This window comes from Ascaphus truei, chromosome 5 (genome assembly GCF_040206685.1).
Source record: "Ascaphus truei isolate aAscTru1 chromosome 5, aAscTru1.hap1, whole genome shotgun sequence".
Classification (NCBI taxonomy): Eukaryota; Metazoa; Chordata; class Amphibia; order Anura; family Ascaphidae; genus Ascaphus; species Ascaphus truei.
In genome coordinates this window covers 278531523-278559419 of record NC_134487.1, presented here as the reverse complement: position 1 = coordinate 278559419, position 27897 = coordinate 278531523, and the positions used below count along the sequence as shown (strand labels likewise).

Below are 27897 nucleotides of genomic sequence, written 5' to 3'. Positions count from 1 at the left end.
AGCACACTACTCACCAAGAAACTTGTGTAAGAACTTAGGACGTGCACGTGTAGGAACTTAGGGACGACACCCACCCCAGACCTACAACCGGGGACATCGTTTTTACAGACAGTCTCTGCTGAGAGGAGCTTACAATCTATGATTTTGGTGCCTGAGGCACGGGGAGATAAAGTGACTTTCGGCAAGGTCACAAGGAGCTTACACCGGGATTTGAACCAAGTTCCATTATTCAATCTCAGTGTCATTGTTTTACAGCCAGTGTCTTTACTGACTGAACTGCTCCTTGTCCTAGTAAAAAAAAGAAGTAATACCAGTAACTTCTCTGGTAAGTATCTTGGAATCCAAGGGGGCCCCAGAGCAGAAAATAGCTTGGCTAAATTCTCAAGGACCCCCAGTTACAACCTTGAATATATATGTTACTGGAAGATTGACCACTTCCGCTACAAAAGCATGAAATACTGCAAAGGGGGTACATTTTTCCTATATATCACAAGTCAAGCATTTAAACCCATTACTTTCAGTTTATCGACATTTTATTTATTTTCGGTATATTACATAAATGACCTTTTTTTTCTGCAAGGGTTTGTTCTTTTCCGTCCTGAAGTCAAATGATGCTCTACTACACCTTCGCATCTCAAAAAACAAAAGGTTCAAATTAAAAAGAAATGATGTGAGTAGCGCTTTTACATAAGGAAAAGAAATTTGGAAAAAAGGTTAGACACCCAAAATTACTACATGTACTGAGTTCTCAGCATATATATAAAAAAAATACATAAATAAAAAAAATATTTGGAATTATCAAAAATTGGGATTTGGTCACACACGGAGAACTTAGTGCCGCATGTTTGAGTATGACGGATGGCGTATTGAAACTAGTAATTTCCATCATTAGAGAAAATGCGTAAAACATTCCCGGAGATCAGCAAAATCAGATATCTTCAGTCAAACAACCCAAATCCTCATCGACCCAAAAATGGAGCGTGCAAGACTGAATTCCATTTAAGCTTCCATGCAGGGCCCCAGAAACAAAACAAAAATAGAAAAAAAAATAAAAAAAACGTGTCCTTTCAACTAAGGTGCTTGACCTTGCTTCTTTGAAAGATACCTGTGAAAAAAAGGGACATATTTATGTTTGATGTGAGTAAATATAGCTGGGAACAAAAAACAGTTTTGAACTACAAAGTGTCTGAACTTAAAAAGGGTCATCCGAGAGTATTCCTTCTCCTGCCAGAGAAAATGAACAAGCTGCATGTTCACACTATGGATTTTGTTACTGCAGCGGCTGACTCCCTCTGTTCTACCCGAATCCAAAGTTGATTGAAGATGCAAGGAGGATTCACGTAATGTACCGTAGTATTCTGCCACGGGGTGCTCACTGGGACATGGAAAGATCTGTGCTGTACGTGCAGAATTAAAGAAAAAAGCACCCATGTGGTCTTGTGAAAACAGGGTTTATTGGAAGTGGTCTAAATAAACCACTCCTAATAAAGACTGCTTTCACAAGACCACGAGTGTGCTTTTTTTACTTTTTATTCTACCCGAAACCAACACAGCTCTCTCGAAATTTCAAATGGGAAACTCATGTGGACTCGTATTAGACCTAACTTTAGGTTTATCTGGAAAGTTACCTTATGTTTGTTTCTTGAGGATACCTTCATATAGTATGTAGACTACCTTTAAACTAGAGTCAGAATGCAGTTATTGCATTGTGATCTCATTTATGGCACAAAGCAACAGAGAGGCTAAAGTAACTGTAAAATTGGCACTTGAAATAATAATAATTAAAAAAAAAAATAATTACTAGCTGTTCAAACTTCGGTTTCTCTGGGAACAAACACAAACCCGTCCCCTAGTTCACCTGGTGTTTCACTTGGCAGTAGTGAATAAAAGGCAGGTTTGTGTCATTACACAAGAAGCACAAGCCACAGAGATTAGTTGTGAATCAAGGTTCAATGCATTATCTTATACATAATGTGTAGTTTCATTATTGAATAGCTCACATTTTGAACATACTGTATACACAATTTAACACTTAATGCCACGCACGAATAAGGGTAAACAGTCTGCCTTTAAACCTGCACTTGCATAGTACTGCAATTAAACTAAAGACGTGACAACATAGAGAACATTCAATTACTTTGCAATAACAAGTGAAGCCCTTATTGGAGCTGCAGTTAATTCCCCACCCCTACGTTCCCTTAGACTCAGTGTTACAGAGAGCTGAACTGTGATTTTAGTCCTACTCTGATTGCGTGATCTAGCACAGAGGTGCTCAACTCCTCAAGACTCCCCCCCACCCAACAAGTAAAGTTTTCAGGATATCCCTGCTTCAGCACAGGTGGCTCAGTCTAAGACCTAAGCAGGGATATCCATAAACCCTGATGTGTTGGTGTGCCTTGACGAATGGAGTTGGCCAGTCAACGACTGACCAACTGATTGAGCCCTGTGCTGAAGCTTGGATATCCTGAAAACCTGACCTGTTGTGGGGGTTTTGAAGACTAGAGTTGATCACCCCTGATATAGCGGAAGGAAATATTACAAACGCAGTGCTATGAGCAAATCCAAGAAGAATGCCAATACATGTGGTTTGTATTCGAAACAAATATACGATATACTGGCACAAATCAGGTGCAAACAGTTTTAAGCGCATTCTTATGAAATTCACGGTGCTGCTTTGAAGGTGCAATCCCAAAGGCGTAAAGATAAAAAGATCCCATTATTTAAAAAAAAAAAAAACAAATGTTCTAATTGGCTTCCTTACGCAGGTCTATCATGGATAAAAGCAAATATTTGGCCCATTTTGCTTCTTTGGAAATTATGTACAAATATGTTTAAGAGGGGCCAATCAAGTATTTCATCTACCCGTATCCCACCTTGTCCTTGTCCCAATAAAAGGTAAGGGGAGAGGAAAGGGCCTTGGCAGTGAAAACTTTTGTTGAACAGACATCGTACAGAAGGGACTAGCTAGAGAAAATCCAACCACTCCCAAGTCTCAGCTCACCAGGTTGACACATTAACTGTCAAAATACGTATTGGTTAAAATCTAGATTTATGTAATTGGTGCCCTTTTGTACTAGGAGGGATTGCACTTTAAAATGATCTATTCTCTAAAGGGAAACTTTTTGCCCTGGGCCCCACTGCCTGCTCTTCTACAGTGCCCGTGCCCCCCATACCTGTTCTTGAGTGTCAAATGATGCTGCAAGTCATGTGATGTCACCCCGTGGTGTCATTTGACACAGCCTTGCCGTCAGCCGAAGCCGTCTGAGTCAAGGTAAGTGAGAGTTACAGAGGCCTTGCGCATTTAAATGCTTTGGGGAAGAGCGCGGGAATATATATATATATATATATATATATATATATATATATATATGCAAATATAGCTGTATGCTCATCTGCATGTCTTAGGCAGGTCTGCAACTCCGCCTTTCCCCATTATCACCCAACATACAGCACTTCCACTGCAGCAAGGGATTCTGGGAAATGACATGCAAATGAGCACACAGTGTCACTTTTTGCCTCAATAACCATTTTTAACATGGTTCCCTATAGGCTTAAGCTTGCTGCATGGTCGCAGCTTTGAGCACAGCCAGGGTTAAGGTGCATACCCAGAAAACCACCCACAGACAGCTGTTTCGACCTTGATGGGTCTCATCAGTGTGGGGTTGATTTTACTGGGAATGCAAGAGAGGCTATGGGATAGGCTAAACCATAATACTGAGTTAAGTTATGGTGAGTAAAAAAAGTGACAAAAACCCTCCACAGGAAAGCAAATATGCAAATATAGCTGTATGCTCATCTGCATGTCTTAGGCAGGTCTGCAACCCCGCCTTTCCCCATTATCACCCAACATACAGCACAATATATATATAAAATAATGGGGCGAACAAGATTGTGCATTTAAGGCTCCAAATATTATCATCACTTAATAACCCTTACCTTTCCCAGTGTTTATGATTTAGATCTGACAAGTCTTCTAATTTTGCTATTTCTTTAAGGTATTGAGATAGCTTCAAAAGTTCTTTGTCTTTATCCCGATTTAGGTGCGCTTTCATGAAAGGCCTGATCTGTTTGTGAAGTAAAAACAAAAAAGCCGTTTACCAACATAATATGGATTAAAAATTATGAATCTAAAACCTAACATTACGAAACACCAACATGTCTACTTAAAGCAGCAGCACTTCCTTCTGACCCCCCCACCGTTTTTTTTTTTATAACTAGATGGGATGCAGGTGGTCCCCCAGAGCTAAACCACGTTAGTTTCAGTTTAGGGGACCCCCTAGTTTTCAAAAAGCTTACCAGGAAAGGTAGCAACAGGAAATTTAAATCCCAGGTGTAATGCGGGCTAATGGGAAGTCACAACGGATGACGTTGCTGCTTGCCGGGGATTTAAACCTCCAATTTGTTTTCACTGGGGTTGAAGGGAAAAAAAGTGGGGGGGGGGGGAGGTGAAGTGGGAGAACTGCTTCTTTAACCCTTTGAGTTTTACTGCATCAACAAAAGGGTTATTATGTGAAGTTCAGTGAGCATCACAATAAGAAGGGTCAGTCTATGGCTCTATCCTACCTCTCATTGAATTGGGTGGCAACAGGCGATCCGGGGGAAATGTGCAGCCCTCAGGGACTTCACCTACGGCCCCCAACCTCTGGTTAACCCACTCTCCCTTTCTCAGTGCAGAACTGTTGCTGGCTAAGGCTGCGTCCCCGCTGCCACTGAGCGCGCCTGGCGCGTTTACTTCAGTCATTGTCAACCTGCACGGCCACGCTCAACAGATAAAATCAATATTTTTTGCTTGCGCTTGCAAAATTATGCAGGACACCCGGCACTCATGCTTGGAGAGTTGGTGACGTCACCTCTCTCAAGCATGAGCGCGCTCAGCGGTAGCAGCCATAGTAGCTTCTCCCCTCAGCAGCTTAATAAATACTGTACTGTCCACTCCTCTCCTGTGCTCATCACTAGTGTAAGAGGAGGAGCGGGACAGTTTTCACTATGCACCACATACATATACACGTAACGTGCAGCCCTTTTGAGGACTCAAGGGATTTACATGCGGTCACTGAAGCAGGGGCGTAGCTATAGCCCGGGCAAAGCCTGCACCCTTTGGGGGCCCGCTATCCCCCCTATGCACATTGCGGGGCCCTGAGATGCAGTAGAAGAACAGAGGGAAATCCCTTCCTCTGCAGGTGGGCGAGGCCTGGGTCAGGGGGCGGGGACCTGAGATGTAGTAGGAAGGACAGAGCGGAAATGCCTTCCACTGCAGAGCCTCCGTAGGCGGGGCCTCAAGTAGTGCAGCGTGGGGCTGCAGCCTGAGAGACAGGCTGGGGAAGGTGAGAGGGAGGGGAAGGGTTAAAGCACATGGGTAAAAACAGACATGGAAAGGATACACGAAGGAAGAGACACAGGGAGAAAATGACGTACAAGAGAGAAATATGTAAGAGGGAAAAGAAAGACATGAGGGAGAGAGATAGAGAGAGCAAAGGGCAAAGGGAGAGAGCGCCAGAAAGGGCAAAGAGAGAGAAACAAGGGGTCTCTGAATTTTTTTTGCCCGGGGACCGCACATGTCTAGCTACGTCACTGAACCGAAGTATATCATGTTGCCTACCACTATATTACCGTAAATGTTTTTGCAACAAAATGTCAGCTATGACAATTGACTACTTACTGGAGCAGTCCCACCCTGTCTACTTTTACCCCATCTTTTGGGGTGGGGTGGGGTGGGAAGCAGGTGGTCTCCAAAGCTGAACTACATTAGTTTTAGCTCCGGGGACCATCTTGTTCCTGAAATACTTACCTGAAAAAAATAGCGCCGGTACCGTCCCTTCCCAGGTAAACAAAATGGCCGTTTATATTTCCCACGTTACGTGGGCCAATAGAAAGTCGCACCGTCATCCGTCGAGGTGTGGTTTGCTCCATTCAGTGACAGACCATTGCAACGGACCCCAAAACCACAGAAACCATTACACGCCACGATTTACTTCTCGAGTTTACCTTTAGTCCATTCTGTGGATTCATTAAGAAATTCCGTCCAATATCATCAAACATTATTGTATTTTTTTTAGTGTAGAACTCGGAGTATTTGCCCCATATCACCCCAAGAGGTTTTACCTATAAAACAAAATGAAAGCAGCAACATGTGAGAACTTTCATACTAAGTGGGTAATATGGGCTGCCCCACAGGAACATATATTTCAGGAAAGTTAAAGCAGCAATTTCAGCTTGAACCAGGGGGACCCCCCAAGAGTTAAACCATGCTATTTTCAGCTCTGGTGACACCCCGGATCCCCAGACACAGTTTTCGTTGACGGGATCTCCACTCAGTCACAGTGACACAAAATGGTATTCGACGCTCTGGCCAATAGGATGACAATGCAGTCTCTTGTTGGATGACCACCAATGCCATCTTTAAATTCCCAGGAAGTGAACCCGGCACAGAAAACTTTAGGGACATGGGGAGCCGAGTGGTGCCTAAATCTGAAAATAGCACTGTTTAGCTCCGGGGACCCCGTGGTTTAATCACTGTATAGAAACAAAAATTGGGGTAGGATTCCTGCTTCAATTGTGAGAAGTGTCTGCCCCAACAGGTAAAAGAATGAAAGACTTGCTTGAGAGCTGCAAAGTGATAAGCAGGTGTGCCTGAAGTGTAACAGCTGTGGATGTCAATATTAAGGATTGCACTTTCAATTAAAATATAAGACATTTCCATATTTTACCATCTCTATGCATGGATTCAGATTCTCAGCCATACTTGTGGTTGAGACTGAAGAGTCCAAATCATGGTGACGGTTATTCACCTGGTAGTTGTTTGTCTGCTAGAATGGTAAGTGCCAAGTTTTTTTGTTTTTTTTACAATTCTGCCCCATGTACTTCTAAAGGACAAATACCTTTGAATTGATCTACATCAGGGTTGGCCAACTCCCATTCTTCATTGAGCCACCTGTGCTGAAGCAGGGATAGCCCTAAAATCTGACCTGCTGGTGGCCCTTGAGGACTGGAGTTGGCCACTCTGGACCTACATGAAGGTATGTTTGAGATTGAGAGGTCATAAGTATATAGCGCAGGAGGAGACAGGTCTGTTCTACACACGTTCAATATCCAGGGGCGGTGCAACCCTTATGCGACTTAGGCGGTCACTTAGGGTGGCAAATCTTGGGGGGAGGCGGGAGCAGAGAACGACAACGGGCATAAAGCAGAGCGGCGGCACAGACGTGCATGAGAGGAGGACAGGGAACCGCAGGAATGAAGCAGGCCGGCAGAGGACGATAATGGCTGTGGAGGAGCGCGCCCCAGCTGTCTGACCTGGAAGTGTTTGCCGCTGCTATAGCGCAGGTCCTCTCGGGCTGTCGTCCTACTCTGCCGCCATGCTCCGCTCCCGCGGTCCTCCTCTCCCTCCCATCTCTGCCGCCACCCTGCCCTGATGGTCTGAGAAGAGGGAGACGGGGTGAGAAGGGGGTGGGAACAGGATGAAGAGGAAGAGAAAGGTGAGAGGAGGTGGGAAGGTTAAATAAGAGGGGCAACTGTATAGTGTTTAATTTTTTTTTTTTTTTTAAAGGGCGGGAAGGGCGCACAAGGCCCTGAAAACATCAGCTATTAAACCCTCATGAAAAGAACAAAGATTCCTCTACTCTTACATCAATGAGGCCTCTTCTGGGTGTGTGAACAGTGATCATGGCAGCACTATCCAACATGAAAGATATCTTATAATTGGCATTTGTGCTGACACCCAGCTCCTACAGAAAGAGAAAAACAAGTTCCAGTTAGGCATTGGTTTATTGTATAGCAATAAAACCCCAAAAGGAAAGATCCAAGCTAAGCTACTTAATAAATACCCTTAAAAGTGCTTTATAAAGTCAAATGCTTGATTAACAACATACACACACTTTCTGAGCATACCTGATGTGCAATACAGTTGCTTATTGCTACATTTCTGCCAATTAGAGTGTGTAAGCAAATAATATCAATGTGACCCCCTTAAACAGGAAGCTCAACATACACATTTTTTGTGCAGAATTAAAATATGAAGTATAAAAGTAAACCTAAAAATAACAAACAGCAGTAGACGTTTTTGTTAGCAGTACTCAATGTTACCTGCTACATTAAAAGCAGCTGTAGAGACACCGCAAAAGTGAATATACACTAGATAACTGAAAAAAATTATCTACACTAGTCAATTTTACGGCCCCTTTAAAGTTCTTTTCACACACGATAAATTGAGTTGTCCGGAGGGTGAGAGGTGTTAAAAGGTAAGATGCGTATGAGACTTCAAACTATTAACTTTGTATCCCGATTGTATATTGATTTCTATGGATATCTCTTCCTTGTACCCAAATATTTCTAATGAATCTTGTTGATCAGCAGCAAAAATATTATCTAGCTAAGGAACACACTGGTCTATCTTAAATTTATTCTTGGGGGGGATGGGAATTCTCTAAATCCAGGGAACGGCTATGGGGAGCCCTGGTGTGCCATCATATTCAAATTTGAATATAGGATATTTAGAAGAGTTGGCGCAATATAGATAATGTATTTATGGTGTGACGGGGCTCCCATGTGGTTCTTCTGCAATTTATTGGTCTTTTTTTCAATAGGATTGATTTGAAGATGATGTTCAATCCTGAGATTTATACATCAGATACAAATTTGGGATGTCAAGGTTATACTGAGGAACGGGGTAATTTTGACCACTATCAAAAACCCACTGATAGGAATACCTCCCACAGCAGGGGTAGTTTTCATCCTTCTAAGCTGATACAAGGCTTACCGATTTCACAATACTTTAGGGTCCTGCGGATTTGCAGTGACCCTGTAGATTGTGAAGGGGAAAAAAAAAAAACTCAGTGAAATGACTATGAAATTTAAGGAAAGGAGGTATAGTCAGAGTACACTGGAGCGGGCACGCCACAAGGCTAGATTATCCACTAGAACAGCGTTTCCCAAATGGTGGGTCGCGACCCGGCACCGGGCCACGGCACCAAAATTGCCGGGTCGCAGCAAGGCTGGCCGCGCGGTGTCTCCCGTCCCCCCCGCTCAAATTAAAAAACAATGGCGGCGATTCCCCCTGCGGTCCCGTGCGCTTGCGCAGGGCAAGCAGGGCCCGCTCCCTTCCTCCCCCCCGCTCCCAACGTGGGACGGAGGAGGAAGTACCAGCTGCTCTGCGGCCCGCACGTTACATGGGGGAGGGTGGAAGTACAAGCTCCTACTGCGACCCGCTTCCCCACGCGGCCAACTTCCCGAGCTCACCTCCCGTGGCACCCCCTCCCGAGCCCACGTCCCGTGCCCCCAATCCCACCTCCCGTCCCGGGCAGCAGGGGATATCGGGGGCAGCAGGGGAAAGCGTCCGGCGGCAAGGTAAGTCACCCCACCCAGTCACTGCCTCCCACCCAAGTGTCCCTGGCCCCCTCCCACCCACCCAAGTGTCCCTGACCCCTCCCTCCCACCCACCCAAGTGTCCCTGGCCCATTCCCACCCACCCAAGTGTCCCTGGCCCCATAGTGTCCCTGGCCCCCTCCCATAAGTGTCCCTAGCGCCCTCCCTGCCACCCACCCAAGTGTCCCTGGCCCCCTCCCTTCCATCCACCCAAGTGTCCCTGGCCAACCCAAGTGTCCCTGGTCCCCTGAGTGTCCCTGACCCCCTCCCTCCCACCCACCCAAGTGTCCCTGGCCCCCTCCCTCCAACCCACCCAAGTGTCCCTGGCCCCCAAAAGTGTCCCTGGCCCCCTCCCACCCACCCAAGTGTCCCTGGCCCCCTCCCTCCCATCCACCCAAGTGTCCCTGGCCCCCTCCCTCCCACCCACGTGTCCCTGGCCCCCTAACTCCCACCCATCCAAGTGTCCCTGGCCCCATCCCTCCCACCGACGTGTCCCTGGCCCACTCCCTCCCACCCACCCAAGTGTCCCTGGCCCCCAAAGTGTCCCTGGCCCCCAAAGTGTCCCTGGCCACCTACCTCCCACCCACCCAAGTGTCCCTGGCCCCCTCCCTCCCTCCCAAGTGTCCCTGGCCCCCTCCCTCTCTCCCACCCACCCAAGTGTCCCTGCCCCCCCCTCTCCCACCCAAGTGTCCCTGGCCCCCAATCAAGTCACTCACATCCGTCGTTGCCTGTAATTCACTGTCTGTGTCTGTGTGAGTATAGGGGAGAGCGAGTGTGTGTGTGTGTGTGTGTGTGTATCAGTGTCTATGTGTGTGTTTATCTGTGTGTATCTGTATCAGTGTGTGTGTGTGTGTCTGTGTGTGAATCAGTGTCTGTGTGTATCAGTATCAGTGTAAATGTGTGTGTATCAGTGTTTGTGTGTGTGTTGCAGTGTCTCTGTGTGTGTATCAGTGTGTGTATCAGTGTGTGTGTGTGTGTAGCAGTGTCTGTGTGGCTGCATGTGTGTCAGTGGCTGGGTGTGTGTCAGTGGCTGCGTGTGTCAGTGGCTGTGTGTGTGCGTGTGTGTGTATCAGTGGCTGTGTATGTGTGTGTATCAGTGGCTGTGTATGTGTGTGTATCAGTGGCTGTGTATGTGTGTATCAGTGGCTGTGTATGTGTGTGTATCAGTGGCTATGTGTGTGTATCAGCGGCTGTGTGTGTGTGTGTGTGTATATCAGTGGCTGTGTGTGTGTCTGTGCAGGCCCTATAGGCGATAAAAATTTTAGTGGGTCACGAAAAAGAAGTTAAAAAATAACCGGGTCACGGAAAAAAAAGTTTGGGAAACCCTGCACTAGAACCAAGATACAATAACAGATTCTTCCTTCTGTTCAAACTTTTAAAACTGGGTCTTGTAGAATAGCATCGACCACTCGCCAGTTATGGACGATTATTGAAGGGGATAAAGAACTCTCCCCATAAATGTAAAACGGGGCATGACTGATAGTCTATAAGAAAAAAAAATGTTACAGGATCTATTAGTACAAGCAGATCCTGCGTATAAATACAGATTGCCAATCCTTTTTCACATAAAAAAGGGATTTTTTTCATGCACACAATGTGGTCTTTGTAATTCACTTACACAGGGTAAAAAATGCTATCATCCCTATAGTGGTAGGAAATACATCAATACTTCCGTAAATTGCTCTAGCGCCCAGTGTATTTATCTTTTTAAATGTCCACAAGACCTTTCAGATGTAGATGAACATAAAAGTACTATTAAATATATAAGGGAGGGACACCTTAAGGGAGAACTAAGGCCTTGGACATAGTAAGCGCTTAGGTGCTGCTGCTCGCTCTCGCTTGCTGCCGCTCGTTCTACCAGGAGCTTTTTGCTGTCCTTGCAGAGGAGACAGCAAGCGCTTGGGAGGCGGGTATCACTGTGTGTGTGTGTCACTTGGTAGCTGTCAGTGTGTGTGTATGTGTCACTTTGAAGTGGTCTGTGTGTCACTGGGGAACGTGTGTGTGTGTGTGTGTGTGTGTGTGTGTGTGTGTGTGTGTGTGTGTGTATATTATATAATATTTTAAAATTTAAAAAAAAAGACATGTGAGAATAAATTATTTATTAACATTGTGCAACTTTGATAAATATATTCGCACATGCACACACATCACACACCACACACACACATACACTGGTACACACACATACACGCACACACACGCACATGCACACACACACACACACACGCACGCACGCACACACACACCACCTTGCTGCCACCCCTGCTCCGGGACACAACCCCTTCCTCACCCCCCCCCCCAGTGGCCGCGCAACCCCCCTCCATCTCCAGCGCAGGCAGGGAGGCAGCTACGGTGATCGGGGCAGAAGGGGACACATCACCCGCTCCCCCCCAGCAGCGCAAGCCACCTCCATCTCCCGCAGGCTGACAGCCACAGGGATCGGGCAGAAGGAGGCCCATCACCCGCTCCCCCCCCCCCGGCAGCGCAAGCCCCCTCCATCTCCCGCAGGCCTACAGCCACAGGGATCGGGCAGAAGGTACACTCACTCACTCCGCTGGCACCAGACCCCGTTCACATTTCCCTGCTCTCCTTCCATTGGTTGCTGAGGCGTCACGTGAGCGGAGTCAGCGCGTGAATTTAAAATTTCACTGTCGGCTCTGTTCAAGCGCGCCTCAGCAAGCAAGGGTAAGCATGCGCGAGCCCCTACTAAAGCCTCTTTAATTGCGGCTGTAGGGGCTCGGTGGCAAGCAGCAGCAAGCGAGAGCAAGCAAGCAGTAACCATGCCCTGGGCGATGGAAGTCCTGTTGCGTTACATTTTCTACCAGCTGACCACCCAATTTGTACTTTGAAAGCGATGAACCTTGAACAGGTACAACCCCCCCAAGGCGGGGTGGCGACATGGACAAACGCTTTCTGCAACAGGTGGAGTTCTGGATTTTTACTCTGGATGCAATGGCAACAAAGGGTATGAAATACAGATGTTAAATGAAGGAACAATCTTATACTATATTAGTGAAAGCACTGTATGCCTGCCTGCCTGCATGCTGGATGTCCGGTGTCCCTAGGGGAAATCTCATTGGTCCCTTGGGCCGCCCCCGCACACCTCTCATTGGCCTGAGGCGGAGTGACGGCCCAAAGGACACACAGGGGGACACACACACACACAGGGACACACACAGGGACACACACAGGGACACACACACACACACACACACACAGGGACACACACACACAGGGACACACACACACAGGGACACACACACAGGGACACACACACAGGGACACACACACAGGGACACACACACAGGGACACACACACAGGGACACACACACAGGGACACACACACAGGGACACACACACAGGGACACACACACAGGGACACACACACACACACACACAGTAGGGGGGGGGTGTACATTAGCAGCATGTATAACCCGGGGGGGCTCACATACCCGCCGGAGCCTCCGCCTCTTCCTCCCCGAAATCAGCCTCCACACCCGCGCGCACCTCCTCCTCTCCCCGTGTCTCCCGCGCTTTCAAACCCCCCCCCGGCGCCGCTACAGTCAGCGGAGGAGCGAGTGCCCGGGACACAGCGGGGGAGCGGCAACAACAAGCTGCCTCCCGCCTCAGTTCCACGTGGGAGCGGCCGGACGGGTGAGTGAGCGGCCTTCACCCACCCCTCACCCCCCTTCAAATCACCTCCCCTCCACCCCCCCCCCCCTCGGCGCCGCTACAGTCAGCGGAGCGAGCGAGCGCCCGGGACACAGCGGGGGAGCGGCCACAACAAGCTGACTCCCGCCACAGATACACGTGGGAGCGGCCGGACGGGTGAGGGAGCTGCCGGACGGGTGAGTGAGCGGCCGGACGGGTGAGGGAGCGGCCTTCACCTCCCCTCACCCCCCTTCACCTCCCCTCACCCCCCTTCACCCACCCTCACTCCACTTCCCTTCCACCTCCCCTCCACCCCCCCTTCACCTCCCCTCCACCCCCCTTCACCTCCCCTTCACCCCCCCCCACCTCCCCTTCACCCCCCCCACCTCCCCTTCACCCCCCCCACCTCCCCTTCACCCCCCCACCTCCCCTTTACCCCCCACCTCCCCACCCCCCCTTCACCTCCCCTCCACCTCCCCTCCACCCCCCCTCCACCCCCCCTTCACCTCCCCTCCACCCCCCCTCCACCCCCCCCTCACCTCCCCTCCACCCCCCCTCCACCCCCCCCTCACCTCCCCTCCACCCCCCCCTCACCTCCCCTCCACCCCCCCCTCACCTCCCCTCCACCCCCCCCCCCTCACCTCCCCTCCACCCCCCCCCTTCACCTCCCCTCCACCCCCCCCTTCACCTCCCCTTCACCTCCCCTCCACCCCCCCTTCACCTCCCCTCCACCCCCCCCTTCACCTCCCCTCCACCCCCACCCCCACCCTTCACCTCCCCTCCACCCCCCCCTTCACCTCCCCTCCACCCCCACCTTCACCCCCCCTTCACCTTCCCTTCACCTTCCCTTCACTCCCCCCTTACAACCTCCCACCAACTCCTCACCACCTCCACCCCCCTTCCCACCTCCCCCACCCCCCTTCCCAACTCCCCACCACCTCCCCTCCCCCCCACCCCCCACACACATGTATACACACACACACACATGTATACACACACACATGTATACACACACACACACATGTGTATACACACACACACACGTGTATACACACACACACACGTGTATACACACACACGTGTATACACACACACGTGTATACACACACATGTGTATACACACACACATGTGTATACACACACATGTGTACACACACATGTGTACACACACACACATGTGTATACACACACACGTGTACACACACACACGTGTACACACACACATGTGTACACACACACACATGTGTACACACACACATGTGTACACACACACATGTGTACACACACACATGTGTACACACACACATGTGTACACACACACATGTGTACACACACATGTATATACACACACATGTATATACACACACACATGTATACACACACATGTATACACACATACACATGTATACACACACACACACATGTATACACACACACACACACATATACACACACACACATGTGTATACACACACATGTGTATACACACACAAACATGTGTACACACACAAATGTACACACACACACACACACACACACAATGTATACACACAAACATGTATACACACACACAAACATGTATACACGTGTATACACACATGTGTATACACACACACACAATATATACATACACACAATATATACATACACACAATGTATACACACACACACACACACGTGTATACACACACACACACGTGTATACACACACACACGTGTATACACACACGTGTATACACACGTGTATACACACACATACGTGTATACACACACATACGTGTATACAGACACACGTGTATACAGACACACGTGTATACACATACACACACACGTGTATACACACACACGTACACATACACACACACACACACACACACACATGTATACACACACACACATACAATGTATACACACAAACATGTATACACACACACACCCCAGCACCACCACATCAGCACACCGGTATCCCATGCCCCCCCAGCACACTGGCATTCTCGGCTCCCCACCATTCCCAGCCCCCATCAACACCATCAGCACCCACACATCGCCACCTTTGCACCTCCCCCATCGGCACACCCACATCCGCACCCCCACATCAGCACCAAACCCTCCCAAATCAGCACACCAATACAATCACCATCAGTACAGCCACAGCAGCACTACCACCGCACATGGGCCGCGTGGACCACTCCCCACCCAAATGCCACACCCACACCACAAACATCCCGGGCAACGCCGGGGCTCTCAGCTAGTGATTTTATAAGAGTAACAAATCGGTGTCCGATTGTATGTGTGGTAGCAGATATCATCCTGATGGACTTGGACAGTGCGACTCTGGGCCAGTTACTGAACTTCAAGAAAGCGTTACAGGCATCTTGTTTTTTTCAGCAGGAAAACATGTTACCTTACCAATATAATTGGCATTAGGATGTCCTACTATTGCTAATCATTCACTTAAAATGCAGTTAATGATTGAGAATGACTACCGCACTTCCTTGCATAAGACAATAAATAGAAAAGAAGTGTGGCCAGAACAAATTCCAAAATAGGGACCAGGGCAAGAAAAAAGAAAAGAAAGCAGGTTTGATATCACAATTCCAGGCGGCGGAAGCAATATTGATTTTGATTGAGGATCTTGCATATCTCGTCTGTTTAGAAATCGATCTCTGATGAAACATGCCTCACAGCTATTAAAAGGAGCAATTCATGCTTTTTAATATTACTGTTTAACATAGAATGAAGCAGGGGGTCTACGGAGCTCAACCACATTAATTTCCGTTCCGGGACCCCCTGCTTCCCGAGATACAGACCTTCAAAAAGGGATGCCAGAAGCTTCGCAAAGTTTAAAGATCCGCGTCACGTGGACCAATAGGAAGCCACACCGGATGACATCACGACTTCCTACTCGTCCGCAGTGCGTGGGAGCTTCAAAAGTCCGCCATTATGTGAACCCTGCTAGCCGTGTAGTTACCGGCACCCCCTAAAGGTAAGCATCTCTGGAAGCAGGGGGTCCCCGGAGCTGAAATGAATGGGATTCAGCTCCAGAGACACCCTGCTTCAATCCCATGTTAAAAATAAATAAATATTTGCCAGCTTTAAAAAGCCTCGTGTGTCGCTTTACAGTAAATAGCAGGAATGTACTGGAAAAGATCTCACCTGTTGCAAACTGTTCTACTTCCCAAACGGTGCATAAAGTAAATCAACATTTCTTGGAAGTGTTATACCCACATTAGGTGATAAATCCTGCTATATTGGGGGGCAAACTCACCTATGAGATGTTGCCCAAATGGAATATGGCATCCAACGCAAACGTTTATACTGTCAGCGCAGTGTTTATAATATTGATGCCATGTTGGAAATAAATGGAGCACAGTGTTGTAACAGGTAACATCTGCTATATCCTGTTCTGCTAATAAATCATTATGTTTCAAACTTACTTTCATTTTGGCTTCGATCCACTTCATACTGGTTGCCGCTAGAATGGCAAAACATATAATTAAAAATAAATAAAGCTGTGTGATTAAAACAAGTTTAGAACTGTGTTCCGGATGCGGACAATTAAGCAAACGTGTAACGAGACGTTTAATTCTTACAAATAGTCCAGTAGACCAAAAAACATGAACAGCAAAAATGCTGCGGACCAGACGTCTCGAAAAGGAGGTCAGAAACATTAATGCTTTGCTGCTCACAAAGCTGCAGGAGGAAGTCTTTGGTTCCAATTATAAACATTTAAAATGATGTGAACCAATAGGTTATTCCTGCCCTTCTATGTCGTTTTACTGGGCAGAAGTCATTTTAGGAACAAGAAAATAAATGACAGGGGAAAGCGGATCCCAGAATTGTAATTCAAATACTTACACCATATTACAATGTCATAGTCTTCATAAGCAGAGGTAAGAAATTCGTGTAAGTACGGTCTCATGAGCTCTAACCCAGTTTCTGCACAGGACCGATGATCTGAAACAAATTTGGAGAGTTTCAGCAGTCTGTAAAAGGTAATCAAGGTGAATGCTCTATAGAAATTTAGATTCCAAACTAGACACGTGATTGATTGTGCCTCTTTGAAAAAGCAAATTAGACATTGTTATATTCATACAGCCCTCACCTAATACAGAGCATTTTTGATGTTTTTCGTTTTTTTTAAACCATATTTTTTTTTGTATTTAGAGAAAATGCTACTCTTATTTTCATAGAGCAAAAAAGACAGCAACTGAGTGTAAGTGAGACACCCACTACAGTACATATCCAAAATATTTCTCGATGGTGCTGTACAAAACGTGTACATAGACATTTCTACAAAGGGATTTTATTGAAAACTTGTTAATAGCAATACAAAATCCCACCACCACATAAAAAAACAAAAAATACAGAACCTAGGTGACACATTACCACAATGAGGCAGGGACATTACATTTCCAAGTACAAACTCCTTCAGAAATGCACATAAATGCTAAATAACGTTTTAGGCATTTTGTTAATGGTCTAGAGTTTACGTATTTGATACAGTAGCATCATAGTGTTTTCCTATTTATCTTTCTAGTGTTCTTTTGTTTGTATTCTTTTGGCTCCTTCCTCAATTTGTGAGAACGCAAACATTCGTTAAAGCAAAAGGTTCAACAGAAACGGCACAGCAATGCTGGTCCATACATAAAAAAAATACAAAATAACAAATCTCCAGGTGTATCCTGGACAAATACAGCTTCAACAGCTCTTCACGCCTCCTGCAGTAACCACAAGAATAAACAATTCAGGTGGGAAGTATTCCTAAATGTAATGTATGTATATCTTTATTTATATAGCGCCATCCATGCATTACAGCAGTAATACACGTGACAATAATAATATAACACATAATAGGGATAAGGGAATAATGGGAATGGGAATAATTATGCAGACATAAAAAGCAACAATAGGAAAAGGTGCCCCTGTCCCGAAAAGCTCACAATCTAAGGCTGCGGCCAGGCAGGGATCGGGCGCGCTGACGCTCGTGCACTGCGCCCTGCTCGGCCGGGCGATTCGTCTGGGGGCTCGGCCACGACATCACAGAGCTGTTTCGCCCTCATTGGGCTTGTGAGCGGCAAAATCTAATTTGCTTGCTCTGCAAGCATCGAGCAGGCGCTTGCTCACGCTGGCTGCTATGAAACAAATTGAGGCAATGTGTGTGGCCAGCGTGAGCAAGCGCCTGCGCAGCGCCTCCGTGGTCGAGGCCAAAGTGGTAAACGGGGAGAACTTACAGAAACAGTAGGAAGGTGTTCCAGTAAGTCTGTCTGCAAGGGGCCAAGGTTAATGCACGGGAGAGGTATAGCACCAGCCAACAGAGCTACCCACATGCTTTGTTAAAGAGGTGTGTTATGCAGAGCACTCACCAAACAGTGTGTAGTCAACATCCAAAACCAGGAGCTTCTTTCCTTCCCTCGGAGCATTTATAAGTTCCACTTTGTAATCTTTAACACGCCGGGAAATTTTTGCCAAGTTTTCTTCCCTAGAAAGAATTGCGTTTTACTTTTGCTAAAAAGACAGACAAGTTTTGTGAAGCAGCGATCACACCAATGGAAACTCTTTGACAGAGACGCCAGAATGCAGAGTACCCTGATTTTATTTATTGATGTTTACTTTCTCCTTGGAATTAAAAATGATACTTCTTGAACTAAAGCCATTCCCCCCCGCCCCCCATGGAATATTGGCAGCCATGTTTGCTATATTCCAGAAATGTAGAAATTACAGAAAAGGCATCATGAAAGCTCATGAAAAAGGACGTTAGAGAATAAAGAGTTTAATTAAAAGAAAACTAACAAAAACACTACGCGTGGCAAAGATTGCACCATTATCATAAAAAAAAATGTAAATACGGACTAGGAAGTATTGTGATACCAGAAGAAAAACGGTGGACATGTTACAGGAGCAATGACGTCTTATATATTTGAATACAAGTTATGGGCATAGATTTGTGTTCTGAAAACAATGACACTGAGTTTGAATCAGGGGAACCTGACTCAAATCCCGGTGTCAGTTCCTTGTGACCGTGGGCAAGTTTCACTCGTTTCCTTGCAATATAATAAACAAACTGCTTAACGTATATATCGGTGTTTTTCAGAGGATTTTGAATCAGCAGAATTTCACAATATAATTACAGGGTTCCTCAGCAACAACAAAAAAAGTTGAAAACCACTGGTATATATTATTCTCTTTTAAATTTGGACAACAAAAAAAAAATATTACATAAAAACACCTACAGCATTATGCATAGCATGGCATACAGTAACATTGGCCAGCTATACAACATACACAGACTGTCGTGTGCAATCAAAACCCTAAACTGCAGAGCGGCCACGGTTTGCAGCGACACTGAGCACTCATGATTTGCAATGAACGTACGGAACACCAGCAGATTACCTGTTTTCTACCTCAACAACTTCCTCTTCAATATCAAAATCATTTACAACTTCATCATTGTCAGGCGGTGGTCCCAGCACGTCCTCCTGCCAGAACACAACATGAAATAAAAGACTCAAGCACTTCCTATAGATATACAAGGCAGAGGAACACTCATCTGAGAAAGAAGGATTTATTCTACTTTTATTTCTACTTTGGGATTTTTAATGTGACCCCCAATTTAATTTCTCTTGCATGAATATTGCCTGTTATCTGTAGATGTGAATATTGTCTATTTGCCATTAGTGACTTCCCTAAAGTGACCTGTAGCGCCGGCGTTTATATTGTATACAAGCAGCGCAGACAGAGCGCGTACGTGGTCGGAAAAGTTCATATTAACCTGCGAGAAATTCAAATGACTATGGATTATTGGGGAAAGTGTCAAACAGTTTAAGGGCTTTTTTTTATTGGATATAATGAAATGTTGTGTTATATCATGCTTTGTAAAAGTTAACTTGAAATAAACAGTGATAAAAATTAGAACTAATTTTACCAAACTCTCTTCCCGTGTCCCCATCATCATAATCTTGGTATTCGGTTTGAGTTTGAGTATTCCCAGTTTCATGTTGTTGTCTACGGGTTTACCTGCAACAGAATTTTTAAAGCATCGTTTTACATGACAGATACAAGCAACTTCCAAAACTTACAAGCGGTCCAGTTATGCGGAAAACACGTACACAAAGTTATGGTGGGTGATTTCCCAGAATCCCTTGCTGCAGTGGAAGCACTACAGCTAAACCCCGTTATAACGCGGGTCTCGGGGTCCACCCCGAGACCACCGCGTTACTAACGGGGTCGCGAGAAAAAAAAATGGCCGCCGCGCTTTAGCGCATATTCATCCCGCGGGACAGGAGATGGGAGCGGGCATGTCCCTCCGCTCCCCGCTTCCCCCTGTCACCGCGGGACAGGCCGCGGGGCAGGAGATGGGAGCGGGGATGTCTCTCCTGTCCCCGCTTCCCCCTGTCACCTCGGGACAGGCCGCGGGGCAGGAGATGGGAGCGGGGATGTCTCTCCTGTCCCCGCTTCCCCCTGTCACCTCGGGACAGGCCGCGGGGCAGGAGATGGGAGCGGGGATGTCCCTCCTGTCCCCGCTTCCCCCTGTCACCTCGGGACAGGCCGCGGGGCAGGAGATGGGAGCGGGGATGTCCCTCCTGTCCCCGCTTCCCCCTGTCACCTCGGGACAGGCCGCGGGGCAGGAGATGGGAGCGGGGATGTCCCTCCTGTCCCCGCTTCCCCCTGTCACCTCGGGACAGGCCGCGGGGCAGGAGATGGGAGCGGGGATGTCTCTCCTGTCCCCGCTTCACCCTGTCACCGCGGGACAGGCCGCGGGGCAGGAGATGGGAGTGGGGATGTCCCTCAGGTCGCCGCTTACCTCAGAACCATGCTGCCTGCATGGAGGTTGTAGCGGGGGGTTTCTTCTCCCCACCGCTGTCCCCGGTGCTCCCGCTGCCTGCGCGGGAGGAGGGGGGGGAGCGGGTGGTGGTGCTGGTCGCGGCCCGTCTGTGTAGAGTGAGAGAGTGTGTGTGTATGTATATATGGGAGAGAAAGTGTGTGTGTGTATATGGGTGTGTGAGTGTGGGTAAGTGTCTGAGTGTGTGTGTAAGTGTGTGTAAGTGTGTGTGAGTGTGTGTGAGTGTCTGTGAGTGTGTAAGTGTGTGTGAGTGTGTGTGAGTGTCTGTGAGTGTGTAAGTGTGTGTGAGTGTGTGTGAGTGTGTGTGAGTGTGTGTCTGTGAGTGTCTAAGTGTGTGTAAGTGTGTGTGAGTGTGTGTGAGTGTGTGTGAGTGTGTGTGAGTGTGTGTGAGTGTCTAAGTGTGTGTAAGTGTGTGTGAGTGTGTGTGAGTGTGTGTGTGTGTGTGTGTGTGTGTGTGTGTGTGTGTGTGTGTGTGTGTGTGTGTGTGTGTGTGTGTGTGTGAGTGTGTGTGTGTGTGTGAGTGTCTGTAAGTGTGCGTGAGTGTGCGTAAGTGTGCGTGAGTGTGCGTAAGTGTGTGTGAGTGTGCGTGAGTGTGGTCAGTGTGTGTGCAGTGTGTCAGTGTGAGCAATGAGCAGTGTGTGTGCAGTGTGCAGTGTGTGTGCAGTGTGGCAGTGAGCAATGAGCAGTGTGTGTGCAGTGAGTGTGTGCAGTGTGTCAGTGTGAGCAATGAGCAGTGTGTGTGCAGTGTGCAGTGTGTGTGCAGTGTGGCAGTGTGAGCAATGAGCAGTGTGTGTGCAGTGAGTGTGTGCAGTGTGCAAAAAAAAAAATGTAAAAAAAAAATTTTAAAAATTTTTTTTTTTTTTTTTTTTTTTTTTTTTAAAACGGGAGCCACGGGAAAACCGCGTTATAACCGAATCGCGGTATAACGAGGCGCGTTATAACGGGGTTTAGCTGTATATGCTAGGTGATAATGGTGAAAGGCAGGGTTGCAGGCCTGTCTAATACATGTGAATGTGCTCACAAGTGATATTCTTTATTGGGGTGTGTGGAGATTATATATATGGAGATTATATATGGAGATTAGAGAGAGAGAGAGAGAGAAGAACAGAGAGCGCACGTCCCATAGTGTAAAAAAGTAAATTTAATGTTAAAAAAGAGGACAAGGGGATTAAGGACACTCACAAAAGTACAAGAATTAAAAGCAGTTTGTGATATAATCACCACCAACAGGGCAACACCGTCCTGGAACACAAACTGCTTTTAATTCTTGTACTTTTGTGAGTGTCCTTAATCCCCTTGTCCTCTTTTTTTAACATTAAATTTACTTTTTTACACTATGGCTATCATCTTGTTCCCTATTTCAATTTTTTCTGGACATGTACTAAGGGTTGGACTTTCTACATTTTTGTTTTTCTTTCTTTGTTTGTTATATATGTAATCACTATTATTGGCACGTTAGATTTTTTATATATATATGTTTTTTTAGATTGAAATATCATTGTTTATATACACATTTTTTTTAATTTTTATTATTTTTATATTGTTTTAATCACCTTGTTTCACTAGTGGCGCAACTGCATTTTTTTTTATATATATATAACATGGCCCTATATGATATATATATATATATATATATATATATATATATATATATATATATATATATATCATATAGGGCCATGTTTACCAAGCAGTGCTAAGCCATTAAACATCTAACGGTAAGATCGACTGTTCTAGATGAGGGCACGTAATTCATAAGTGTTTATTTGTTTCTTATGTGAATGATAAATGTTAGGTTATATGCTATGATTTGTATATATATATATATATAAGGGATTCTGGGAAAGTGGAGGGTTTTTGTCACTTTTTTTACTCACCATAACTTAACTCAGTATTATGGTATAGCCTATCCCATAGCCTCTTTGCATACCCAGTTAAAATCAACCCCACACTGATGAGACCCATCAAGGTCGAAACAGCTGTCTGTGGGTGGTTTTCTGGGTATGCACCTTAACCCTGGCTGTGCTCAAAGCTGTGACCATGCAGCAAGCTTAAGCCTATAGGGAACTATGTTAAAAATGGTTTTTGAGGCAAAAAGTGACACTGTGTGCTCATTTGCATGTCATTTCCCAGAATCCCTTGCTGCAGTGGAAGTGCTGTATGCTGGGTGATAATGGGGAAAGGCGGGGTTGCAGACCTGCCTAAGACATGCAGATGAGCATACAGTTGTATTTGCATATTTGCTTTCCTGTGGAGGGTTTTTGTCACTTTTTTTACTCCCCATAACTTAACTCAGTATTATGATATATATATATATATATACAAATCATAGCATATAACCTAACATTTATCATTCACATAAGAAACAAATAAACACTTATGAATTACGTGCCCTCATCTAGAACAGTCGATCTTACCGTTAGATGTTTAATGGCTTAGCACTGCTTGGTAAACATGGCCCTATATGCTGTAGTGAGAGCCTCTAAGTACTGTATTGCCATAATTTGTCTTCGATTAGCACTGTGTAATCGGTCAATGAGGCTGTGTAATAGTACAGGAGATTAAATGTCAATGAGGGAGATTAAACGACACCCTAGTCAAACCCCATTTAGTGAAGAAGACTGCATACCACTTAACCCAGGGGTGGCCAACTCCAGTCCTCAAGGGGCACCAACAGTCCCCTGTGCTGAAGCAGGGATATCCTTAAAACTTTAAATGTCAGTGGCCCTTGAGGACTGGAGTTGGCCACTCTTGGCTTAATCCTTTGGGTGCCCTTAATACTTAGCTAGTACGTCATTGGATCTGCCACTCCAGGGGTACCCATGACGTACTCGCTACGTCATAATAATCCTGCTAGTTTTTATAGGAGAGATTACGGTCATATCACAAAGTGGAAAGGAAGGAGGACTCCTTTTCCATCAGTGGTCATCTGATCGGGATAAAGCAGCAATTTCTGATCACATGAATTTTTATTATTATTATTTCATATTAGACACAACAGGTTCCCCCAACGCTTAAGACCACGTCCAGGGTGAGAGCGCGCGCTTGAGCGCGACCACATTATGTCAATATGATCATCTAAAGTGCGCACGCGCGTTCCATGGAGCAGCTTAAGGAGACAAATTATTTTGTATTTGCCGCACGATGGCCGGGTCACGAGCGGTTTGCCCAATGAGGGTGAACCACCTCCGTGACGTCACGGCCACGCCCCCGAAATGCCCCACCCTGCGCCCGTAACAGCACATTTCTAAATGGCCAGGAATCTCCAAAGCTTCATCATCAGCACGTGACGTCACGGCGCTCCGTTGCGCGCCATCAGCATGAACGAGGCCTTAGGCTTGTTGTATAGCAAGGGCTGGTGCACCTGCGGGCGCCCAAAGTGCATGTGGCGTGCGCGTTTACTTGCTATAACGCAAGCGGTGACGTGCGTGGCTAGGGGGCGGGGCTCTGACATCACATTGGCTCGCAGCGATGTCAGCACAAAATTTTTTTGTATTTTCACAGATCTGCCACGCCAACACTCACGGTCGTGCGTGCCTCAAGTACAGCAACTGCAGGCTCAAACCCTGCCATTATCATTGACGCGCGCACTGCGCTTATACAGCCGGCAACGTAGACGCGACCGATTATGTCATCTGTCGCCATTGCGAAAGTTTGTTTGGGAGACGTCGCTGGCTACAAGGCCAGTGACGTCAGCAAGGGGGAAGGCAGATGGGCGGAGAAGCTCCCCGATTGGCTTATAGTCAGTCACATGTGGAGACCGTCTCTTCAAAAATCAAATACCACTGACTACCAGATTTTTGGTAGCACTGTCGCTCCGTTGCGCCATCGCGTCCCCTATAAACGCCGGCGACAATGCATTTGTTTTGACGTGACGTTGTGTCATTATCGCCGGCACAATAAGCGCAGCCTTAGGCTGCGTCCATAGATGGACCAGCCGTGCTGAGGCGTGCGGACGCTCCGCGCTGAGCCCCTGCATCCTCAATGAGGATGCCTTGAGAGGGGGCTCACGCGAGCGTCCGCAGGCGTGCTCAGGCTTTGGAGTTTTCAGCCGAGCGCCAAGCTGTTTTTCAGCGCGCTGTCGGCTGAAAACCTCCAATCACTGCACAACAGCGTCAACGTCACGGCGCCATGACGTCGGCGCCGTGACCTTGACATCAGTGCGTCGCGGGCGATTGGCCCAGCGACGTCACTGCCCCGCCTCCAACCACCTCCCCCCGGCTCCCTTCGCGCACGCTGGCTCGCCTGCAAGTCCGTGCAATCGCGCTGACTGAAGCAGGCGAGCCTCAGCGTTAGCGCGCCTCCGCTCTCCCCACACCTCTATGGCCCGGGTCTTACTGTGGCGCTCCAAGCTACAGGAGAATCCACACTCCCGCAGAGATTTAAATTTTGAAATTCCCTTACAAAAATACTTTGCCTTCTGGGGTTAGCCTCACTCTGGAAGCCAATAGAAAGCTGGGATATTATCGTAAGGGTACATTGAATCGTATGATTGGAAAAGAAAAAAAAATTTGAAGTTCTCTTTGCAAATACTGGCAAAAGTAAAAACAATAAAATGTATCTTCCCTGATTGGGGGATCCCAGCAGCTGTCAGAGTCATGGTTCAGCAACATAGTTTCCCTTGGATTAAATAAGATAAAAACAAAAATACTTGATATTGGGGAGGAGGGGAACTCCACTGTAGAGATTGCATGATTCCAAAGTAGTAGGGTCGAAATGCAGTGCAAAGAGCTCTATGTGTGCGTCTATTCGATTACGCAGGATAGCTGAAAAGGCACAACATGCATAATATATGCTCATATAGTTGTGTACTAAAGCCTTGAGTGTGTGTCCATCATTCCTTCTTTCACTTTACAGAAGATACAATCACTGCATGTTTGGTCATTTGGGGACCTCGGATAAGTGGGCGCACTTATGAACTACGTTAACTGTCCTCGCTTGACCAGTTTATAATAGAGGTCACTGAAGTAGGGAACATTGTACTGTGCAATATGTTGCTTTATATATAAATGATATTACAATAGATTGCATGCCACTGAAGGATTACTTGATACCAATGAGAGAGAGACTACTACCAATGAGATGGCGTGGCACAGACGCCAATGAGCAGGATGGCATGGCACAGACTTCCCTAATGCCAATGAGCAGGGTGACGTGGCACAGACGCCATTGATGCCAATGAGCAGGGTGACGTGGCACAGACGCCATTGATGCCAATGAGCAGGATGGCGTGGCACAGACGCCATTGATGCCAATGAGCAGGATGGCGTGGCACAGACTCCACTGATACCAATGAGTAACTGGCGTGGCACAGACTCCATTGATACTGAGTGAACTGGCGTGGCACAGACTCCTTTGATACTGAGCAAGATGGCGTGGCACAGACTCCTTTGATACTAATGAGCAAGATGGCGTGGCACAGACTCCTTTGATACTAATTAGCAGGATGGCGTGGCCTACTCCTTTGATACTAAATAAGTGAGCTGACGTGGCACAGACTCCTTTGATACCACCGAGTAAGATGGCGTGGCACAGACTCCTTTGATACCACCAAGTGAGATGGAGTGGCACATACTCCTTTGATACCAATGAGTGAGATGGAGTGGCACAGACTCCTTTGATAACAATGAGTAAGCTGGCACGGCACAGACTCCTTTGATACTAATGAGCAGGATGGCTTGGCACAGACTCCTTTGATACCAACAAGTGCGATGGCGTGGCACAGACTCCTTTGATACCGAGTGAGCTGGTGTGGCACAGATGTCTTTGATGCCAATGAGTGATATGGTGTGGCACAGACTCCTTTGATACTAATGAGCAGGATGGCGTTGTACAGACTCCTTTGATACCAACGAGTGAGATGGAGTGGCACAGACTCCTTTGATACCAACGAGTGAGATGGCATGGCACAGACTCCTTTGATACCGAGTGAGATGGCGTGGCAGACTCCTTTGATACCGAGTGAGCTGTCGTGGCACAGACTACTCTGATACCAATGAGCAGAATGGCATGCCACTGAGGGTGTCAGGCACACAGTGTAGGCATAGTCTTTACTTGCAGTGAGGGAGCATCTGCCTGAGAGAAGCAGACTCCCCCCCGCCATAGGGCTCACTATGTGGCTGCCACAGCCGAGTCTCTCCCCACTCACCTTTGTATTTGAGGCCCAGCAGTTTCTGGCGCTCCGGCAGCACCCCGGTCAGACTCTTCAGCGAGTGCTTCAGGTCCATCACCGTGTCATCCTCGGACAGCGCGGACAGCGGGAACTCCTGCCCGCCCCACTTAATGATCAGGGACAGCGTCATGGCGCCGCGGTGACTCAGCGTCATTTGGTACAAAGCGCCGGGAGTCACACCAACCGAAGCGTGGTGTCCCCAGCACTTACCGGCGAAGGGGAGGGCGAGAGAGGGGGTCACACACGCACAGGGGTCACTTCCATGGGGGGAGCCGGAACCGGCGCTTCACGCAACCACAACACGACTTGGAACCGGAAGTGACGTCGGAGGGGCGCCTCGCCATGTCAGAGGCTCCTCATTCTGCGTCTCCATGGCAACAGTTCCTGAAACTGAGACTCTCAGGCAGAACATTTCTCAGTTGTAATGTAGTGTTCCTGTGCTGCAGGGATTAGTCCTTGGTGAATAGGAGAGTGGCCTCTGATATATAAATGTAAGGCTGCGCTTATAGTGCAGGCGACGCGACAATACAAATGCATTGTCGCCGTCGGCGCTTATAGTGCACGTGATGGCGACAAAGCGACAGAGCGACAGCGCTACCAAAAATCTGGTAGTCGCTGATATTTGATTTTTTCGGCGACGATCTCCCCTTGCGGCCAATCAGGAGCTTCTCTGTCCCTCTGCCCTCACCCTTTTCTGACGTCACTGGTCTTGTAGCAAGTGACGTCGCCTAAACTTTAAATGCAACTTTCGCGACGGCGACGGGTAACGTCATCGGTCGCCGTCGCTGGCCCCATAAGAGCGGCCTAATGCTTGTGTTAAAAGGCACATACTGTAGGTCAATACAACTGCATGGTTTATATACTTATTTG

The 27897-nt window shown here is 47.2% G+C and overlaps 1 protein-coding gene across 2 annotated transcripts; it reads right to left on the bottom strand.

Annotated features, from left to right (window-relative positions):
* Positions 1-515: 515 nt before the first annotated feature.
* On the bottom strand, positions 516-27345 carry UBLCP1 (ubiquitin like domain containing CTD phosphatase 1). 2 transcript variants are annotated; one of them, XM_075602209.1, is made up of 11 exons: positions 27004-27345; positions 19938-20029; positions 19406-19491; positions 18379-18494; positions 16871-16969; positions 16450-16487; positions 7626-7724; positions 7294-7416; positions 5986-6102; positions 3937-4064; positions 516-1105 (listed from the first exon to the last, which is right to left on the bottom strand). In XM_075602209.1, the coding sequence occupies exons 1-11, from the start codon at positions 27179-27181 to the stop codon at positions 1072-1074; spliced, it is 1110 nt and encodes a 369-aa protein (XP_075458324.1). In that variant the 5' UTR covers positions 27182-27345; the 3' UTR covers positions 516-1071. The 2 variants fall into 2 exon arrangements, with proteins under 2 accessions (XP_075458324.1, XP_075458325.1); XM_075602210.1 differs by lacking the exon at positions 7294-7416.
* Between the last annotated feature and the right edge of the window lie 552 nt (positions 27346-27897).